The following is an 8,005-nucleotide window of genomic DNA, read 5'->3' as shown; positions in this document are numbered from 1 at the left end:
GGCGGGACATTAGAAAGGGCGTTAGTGTCCGGGCGGGCCATATATACTCAGGATGTTAACTGGTTGGCTGCAAAGTGTGCCCGACACAGCAATGTAACGGCTCTGTGGGTCTCTCTTGGTTGCAGTGATCACAATGGGCGTCGAGCGGTTTATCAGGATAGCCACTCCCCTGGAGCCTCTAGTGAAGCCCTTATACTATATCCTATCATAGCCACCGCACTATAGCACTGGGCAGTGCGTGCTCAGCAGGTGCGTTTCCTGAAGCAACGCTAACGAGGGGGCAAATCGGTGAAGAGCACTAAAAAATGTGGATCTCTTGATCTTGTCTAGAAGTACATTAAAACTTCACGAGAGGACATTATTAAGAAGTCCAGAGGTGTATAGAAAAATAGTATTCAGATGTGTTTAGGCCTTTATGTGCGCTGGTGTCCTGGTGAGGGGGGCCAATGGGCGGGAAGTCTCCCCCGTGGGGCATGCCAGTGATGTGGACCTAGTGACATGACACGACCGCCTGAAAAAAAGAAGGGTAACATAGCTAAAACACAGCAAGAACAGAACTTTAAAACCAGCCCTCTCAAACCCCTTCAACTGCCCCCACCCCATACTTCTATCCCCAAAGCATCTGTCGCCCCAAAACATAACAGAGACACCCAAACCAAAATATCCGTATTGGGTGTGGAGTGGTAGACCCCTCCATATAGTCAGAGTTCCGCAAGAATGCCCCCAACCCGCTTCTGTTAGTGGTCCTGAATTTTAAGTTCTCCCCTTCAACACTTCATAGCAAATCAAGAACATCAGTTGCATTGTGTGTCAGGTTAGAGAGGGGGTTTGGCTCAAGCGGTCGTCCTCCGACATCGGTAAGTCCTGCCTCTGCTCCATGCGGGCTTTTGCAATTGACATCCAGTGAGTCTCGGGTCCCTCTGGGTCAGCCTCGGAGAGTCTTGGCTATGTGTGTTGCTTCCTGCGGTGAGATCTTGTGCACCCCCACCAACGCTTCAGACCCAAGGAGTCATCCCGTCTGAGTGACCAAAAGCCTCCCAACCGAGGAGTTCCTGTCTGGGAACCTGGTGCTTCTCCATGAGCCATTCCCATGCAGATTCTGGTGTCTCAAAGAAAAATAACTTGCTGTTGAAAAGGACCTTGAGGCGTGCAGGGAACAGCAGCATGTATGACAGTTACATTGGTCTCAGTTTCTGCTTAACAGCTTCGTGCAAGCGGCGTTTGGTTTGTACCTCTCTAGTATAGTCTGGAAAGATCAGAATTTTGTGGTCCTCCCATCAGACCTCAAGTTGCTTTCTCGCCTCACCAAGTATGGTGTCTCAGTCTTTGAAATGCAAGAATCTGGCAATGATCGGCCTCCTTTGCCCACCTGGTGGAGGTTTGGACACCGGTGATCGGTGTGCTCCCTCAATCGCAAACCAAGTGGGCAACTTCAACGCCGGCAGCCAGCTCCGGAGCAACGTCTCCAAGAATTTGGCCGTTCGGTTCTCCTCAGCGTCCTCTTTGAATCCTAGAAATCGCAAGTTGTTGCGCTGTGACCGGTTTTCTGCATCCTCGGCTCTATGGTGGAGTTCTCCTGTGCGTGTCAGCAACTAGGCCACTTTGGATTTGAGGTCTACTATCTCATCTACAATTGTGGATACCCGGTCTTCTGATTCCTTGATACGACCTACTGCTGTCCAGAGGTCCTGTTGGAGCAGCCAACATCCTCACGCACTTCGCCTATTTTGGTCTCAACTACTTGTTGCGAGAATTGAATCGTTTGGAGGGTAGTGTCCAGTCCCTCTACCGCCAGCGACCCAGAGGTCGGAGCAACCGCTCCCCTGGGGGTTCGGGTGAATCGCATATTGATCAATTCGTTGTTGTGTTGCAGGAGGTTGCTTAGCAGTGAAGATCAGCGATTCCTCGGAGGGTGTGGGCCAAGCAACAGTCAGTCACTCGGCCTCCCGGCACCATATCCCTTCTGTGAATGTTCTCGCCAGATGTCACCTAATTCTCAGCGTCTAACTCTCAGCATCTTCCTCGTCACTCCAGTCTGCATATAGGGGAGCCCTGCCCCTAGGGCGAGCAGTGCTCTTCCCAGTCTCATCTGTGCTCGCCCCCACCTGTCCTCTGTGTGCCTGTGATGTCTCAGCAGGCGGGTTGGCCTCGTCACCCAGTTCAGTTGGGGGGGCACCCCTCTCACGGCCCCTCTTCCTTTCAGCTCGGATCACTGCCTGTTGTAGCCCCTACTTAATTTCTCATTCCGGATTCTAGACGGACGCAGTTGTCTCAGGTCCCCCCCCATGTCACACCTCACCTCGGACGCCAGCCAGTGGAGTATTGCTGGAGCCTGTGCCCAACTCACCACCTCGCCTGGGCCTCGGCTGCTCCGCCTCGTTTTTATCACCGGATGGGGACTCTTTCCTCGCCCCTCCTCTCTAGGACCCCGGAGGTCTCTCTGCAGGCACTATTCCGAAGCCTGATCTCATTATCTGCCACAGATCAGGCTCTTCTCGCTGGCTCACAAGGGCCCCAGTCTTGCCCCCGCTCACTTCGGCCCATTTGGTACCATGGCCCACCTCAGGCGTCGGACGGAGTGCACGGCCCGGGCCTCTGCGCCATTTGTCAACTCGCTCACCGGGGTCTCCTCCCCAGCGCACTGCGCTCACCGGGCACGCTCCACTTCCCGCTGCCCTAAGTCAGGTGCCTGCGCAGGATCTGCCTCCTTGGGCCTTCAACCCCAATCAGGCCTCACAGGTCGGTCCGGCCCGGCGGCCGCTGTTCCCGCTGCCCTCCGTCTCTGCAAGCCACCTCCGGCATCACAGTTTCTTCTCTGCACTTTTGGGGGGGGGAAAGGGCGCTCGATAGTTCCGGATACAATTGTGCCGTAGGATTGTGGGGCTTTCACAGGTGGATGACGGAGGGGTCCGGAGCACTCTCAGAGTGCGACCGCCATCTTGACAACCAAAGCCACGCCATAATACTTTGTTTTTACCTCTGTGAACGTTTCTGCTGTTTTTATTTATCTCAGGGTATTGGAACATTTTACACAAGTACCAGTTACATTACACAGTCACATTTATTTTGTTTTTTAAAGCTCTTTGGAGATTAAGTGATTTGCCCTGAATCACAGGATGTTGAGCCAATCTATGGCAGAATCGAACTGGGTTCACCAGCTCCTAAGTCAGCAGCACTAGACATAACGCCGCAGAAGCCACAAGAAGGCTCTTTTGGCAAGGGACAGTTTGAAAAGCCCTGTAAAGGTCTTAAGTGCATCTACATCAGAATGTACTTCCCATCAGCAGGGGAGCATACTGCTTTGAGAATAGCCGTCTGCTCCAAAAATCATATGTTCCCCTTCCAGAGGACCCCATTAGAACAGTTATAGAAGAGCAGGTGTACTGCTCCTATAACAGCACCACCAAGAGAAAGATTCCTTTAGCGCTAATCATTTAAAAAGCTCAGGAAGTCTTTCGCTTGATGTGCGCTTGAGTAGAGGCCCTGCGCCAGGAAACAGTAGGGTGCGCGCACCCTACAAGGAACATAGATTCTCACCTCTGGTCCTACTACCACAGAAGTGTATTGTAGTTGCCCTCACATGGACACCCTCTAGCAAAGCACACTGTTACTATGTGAATTATTACCTTTCTGATGTACTATCACACATTTTAAGCCACAAACCACTACTTGATAAATAAACATATATGTAACTGATGGAAGACGAGACTGGCACATCATATGTCCTGCTTTTCTGCAAGGACATTTGATGGATAAAGCATATGTTCACGCATCGCAGCTTCATAAAGTTACACATTCACACAGGTAATCATTTGCAACAAATAAGAAATTGCAAGCAGGAGTTGGGAGCTCTCAACCGCATCCTCAGGACAGCAGTTGGCATGGTGGACACCAAAAAGCCAAATTTACTATTCTAACGCACTTCATATATCACTTAGGGAAAGAGCAACTTTCCCCCAAATATTCATTGCGCCTTACTTACAATTCTAACTCCAGTCCTGTAATATTTTGGGGAAAAATATAAATTCCCCAAGTATTTTTATAAAGGGTGAAAAGTTGTAATTTTGAATTGCAGAAAGTGATGTCTTGAAGGCGCAGCTCAGGGAAAAATAGACTAAGAATACTTGAAAGAAACTAGGACTACCCAAGTGTGGAACGCAAGTGCAGTGTGCTACAGTTCCTACACGGAATCCTTTAGAAACGGACGTATCAGTCCATGGTTCAGCCGCTGTCATAGAAATAGAAGAAATCCGGCAGCATGGCCGAAACGGGGAAGACGCTGAACTTCAATATCGGCGTTCTCGGGCACATAGACAGCGGGAAGACGTCGCTGGCCAAGGCCCTGAGCAGCACAGCCTCCACGGCCGCATTTGACAAGAATCCGCAGAGCCGGGAGCGCGGCATCACTCTGGATCTGGGCTTCTCCTGCTTCACCCTACCGGCTCCCGAGCTCCTGCGCACTTCCGGTTACAACAGCCTACAATGCACCCTTGTGGACTGCCCCGGGCACGCCTCCCTCATCAGGACCATTATCGGAGGTAGGGCGCTGGTGGTCTGCAGCTGTTACGTGAGGCAGATCGCACTGCCAAAAGTGGGAAAATAGAACTTTAGGAAAGGAGCGGAAAGGCGTTTGTTATTGTTAGCTTGTTTTGAAGGTGTTCTCCCATCCCAAAATGGCCGCCGCGCTTAGACTAAGCTAGCAGCCCTGTTGGATTGGGCTAAATAATATGTATTATGAACTAGCCCCAAGATGTTTTTTGTTTGGGGAAAATACCTCAGTGAAGTAGATCTGGGTGAAATTTAGATTACGTTAGTAGAATTACGCTTGTTACGGGAAATTAATGAAATTATACCATTATGCAACTTTGTATTTGTACACCATTTGTGGTACATTTTTTTACAGCGAATGCAAATAATCAACAGAACGTGAGCGACTGCAGTGCCTTTGTGTTTTTTGTACTATAGTTTTAACAATAAAAACATCCTTGTGTCAAAAATTGATGTAAGGACATATTTTATGCTAAAATCTCAAAATGACCGATTTACATGTAGCGTAAACAAGCATAATTTCACCAATTTAGTTTAATCACGCAAAAGCTAATTAAGCGACTCTCGCAAAAACCTATAATTAGGTAGAAGCCTTAAAATAACAAGGTGAGCAGAGATGGTGGGTAGAGAGATCAAGGACTGTGTTTCACATTTGGGAAGGCTTAGTTTTTAGGCCGAACGCTCAATCTCTTTGACCTGTTGTTAGTCTTATGAATTTTTAACCACGCCCACTGCATGTCCATTACTTTGACTCGTTCGTGGGCTTGCCTTTCAAAAATCCTTTGTTATCATTGGTAAATGTTTTACATTTGTCCCTCCTTGGGGCAGTTTTTACATGGATAATGATAAATTTCCTAGCTATCGAGAAGGAAAGTTTCAATTCTATTAAGGACACGGAGGTGAGGATTATGCATCATCTTTCTTCACTTTTTATTAACAGCAGGGTTCCAAGTTCAACAAATAGAAAAAAGAACTACAACACCCATGGGACAGCGTCACCATTGCAACCAATGTCCACTCACTGTTCTATCCGACAGTCCGTATATATATCCAGCGGTGCCGACGTCCGTCCTCGACTTCACTGCGATAGGAAGTTAAGCTGTTGTTAGGTTGGTGCTGTTCCTAGGAAGTAATGTAAAACAATGAGATTGGGACTCCTGTCCGTTAAGGTGTAAACAAACGAAGTAACCAAACAGTCCGGAGATCCCACTCCCCTCATTCTAACAAACGATAATGCTTGCAAACACCATTAACAGGCTTGAACAAATTCAACCTTAGATAACATCATTGATTAAATCAGGAAAAAATGAATACCACCTCCAGATCTGTTGCGTCAGCTCCTGGGTGGGCGACATGCCTGTAATGTCAGGCGGGATAATCCTCGCCTCCGTGTCCTTAATAGAATTGAAACTTTCCTTCTCGATAGCTAGGAAATTTCTCATTCTATATCAGGACCGTAGGCGAGGATTATGCATGTTTAAAGCTTACCTACCACCAAAGAGGCTGCTTCGTGAATGGGTTTAAAATATAATTTTTTAAACGTAGACTCTGACGACCAGTCGGCCGCGCTCATGATGTCCTCCAGCCTTCCACCTAGCTGTACTGCTTTGGAGGCCATGGCCCCCGAGTGGAGTGTGCCCCAAAAACCTGCACATTGATGCCCGCTTCCATCAAAATCCATTTGACCCACCTAGCAATGGAGGGGGAGGAAACTGCCCTAAAGGGTTTCTTTATGGAAATCAACAATTGTCGTTCCCCCGGAGGCCGAAGTTCGGCCGTCACTTCCTCATATGTCTTCAGACACCTTACCACACACAGTTTGGGCGTATGTTCAAAAGCTGGGTAGGTTACCGACCTGGTGTTACACTTTGTACGTCTGGATATCGTGAAGGTCACGCCCTCTGGAGAGAAAACCCTAGCGGATATGTCCAGAGCTCTCACATCCGAGACACGCTTACACGAGATGAGGCAGAGCAGAATAGCTAACTTTGCTGACAATTCTTTCTGGGAAAGATACTGGTTGTCTTGCCAAGAGAGCAACAGACGTAGAACCTGGTTGACATCCCACAACGTGGAGTACCTGGGTTCAGGCGGTCTGGTCAACCGGATGCCTTTTAGTAGCTTGCACACCCATGGGTGCTCCCCCACCGGGCAATTGTTAATAGGGGGGTGTCCTGCCGATATCGCAGATCGAACGGAATTAATCGAGCAGTAGGACTGACCTGTCTCCGCAAGAGCGGCTAGGAAATTTATGACATCTGTAATCTGGGCCCCCATGGGATCGACGTGCCTTCCCACACACCAACGAGCCCAACGATTCCAGGCTGACTTGTTTCTTTTACAGGTACTCGGGGCCCAAGCCTGTCTGATAAATTTTTCAGCCTCCTGTGAAAGTCTGTGGTCCGTCTAGCAAGACTGGAAATCCTCCAATCCACCAGAGAGAGATGGCCCTGAAGGACCAGTGGGTGTAGTTGTCCTTCTGGGTTCAATATAATGGTCGGGAAGACCGGAAGTTGAATCGGAAAATCGCAAGACAGTTCCAGAAGGGATGGAAACCACACCTGCGATCTCCACAGCGGAGTAATCAGGATCACTGTAGCTCCTTGGCGACGTACTTGAGCTGTCACTCTCGGGATTAGGAGGAAAGGGAGGAACGCATAACTCTGATCCCGCCCCCAGTCCTGTAGGAACGTGTTTGCTGCTGTTGCACCAGGGTCTGGACGCCAGCTGAAGTATTGTGGTAGGTGGACATTCCACCTGGACGCAAAGAGGTCCACTGAACAGGGACCCCAGCGCTTCATGAGCGCGAAGAATACACTTCTGTGCAGTCGCCAATCGCTGGGATCCTCCAGATATCTGGAGTTCCAGTCCGCGAGGGTGTTCTGGGAGCCCGGAAGGTATTCCACTGTCACCGAAATCTGCCGTTGGAGGCAGAAGTGTCAGAAATCCTTTGCCATCTCTGCTAGGGCTTTCGAGTGGGTGCCCCCCAAACGGTTTATGTACTGCACCGCAGATATGTTGTCCATTCTCAAAAGAATGCAACAGGAGACCTTGTCCCGCATCAGGGACTTGATTGCAAAGGATCCCGCCAGGAGTTCTAGGCAGTTGATGTGAAGGTTGAATTCCCGTGGGGTCCAGCGTCCCCCGAACTAGACATCCCCACATCGGGCCCCCCAGCCATAACGGCTGGTGTCCGACTCTATCACGAGGTCCGGCGAGGCTCCGAAGATCGCTCTGCCGTTCCACGCCTCCATGTGGTCCAGCCACCACTGGATCTCCGTCTGTGCCTCCTGGGGGAGAATTATCAATTCAGAATAAGTAAGGCCGCGTTGCAGGTGGTGAGCCTTCAGGCGCTGAAGGGCCCTGTAGTGAAGCGGGCCCGGGAAAATGGCCTGAATCGAGGATGAGAGGAGTCCCACCACTCTGGCCAGGTGCCTGAGAGAGACCCTGTCGCGCC

At 49.9% G+C, this 8,005-nt stretch overlaps 1 protein-coding gene across 1 annotated transcript in view; it reads left to right on the top strand.

Annotated features, from left to right (window-relative positions):
* The first annotated feature begins 4,220 nt into the window (after positions 1 to 4,220).
* EEFSEC (eukaryotic elongation factor, selenocysteine-tRNA specific) overlaps positions 4,221 to 8,005 on the top strand; it is a 573,771-nt gene continuing 569,986 nt past the window's right edge. The window contains exon 1 of the mRNA XM_069206246.1: positions 4,221 to 4,538. Coding sequence (XP_069062347.1) covers positions 4,259 to 4,538 — 280 coding nt within the window. The 5' untranslated portion in view covers positions 4,221 to 4,258. The remainder of the gene's footprint in view (positions 4,539 to 8,005) is intronic.

Source organism: Pleurodeles waltl, chromosome 9 (assembly GCF_031143425.1).
Source record: "Pleurodeles waltl isolate 20211129_DDA chromosome 9, aPleWal1.hap1.20221129, whole genome shotgun sequence".
NCBI classification, from domain to species: domain Eukaryota; kingdom Metazoa; phylum Chordata; class Amphibia; order Caudata; family Salamandridae; genus Pleurodeles; species Pleurodeles waltl.
The sequence above is the reverse complement of the archived record's forward strand: the minus strand, read 5'-3'. Positions and strand labels throughout refer to the sequence as shown.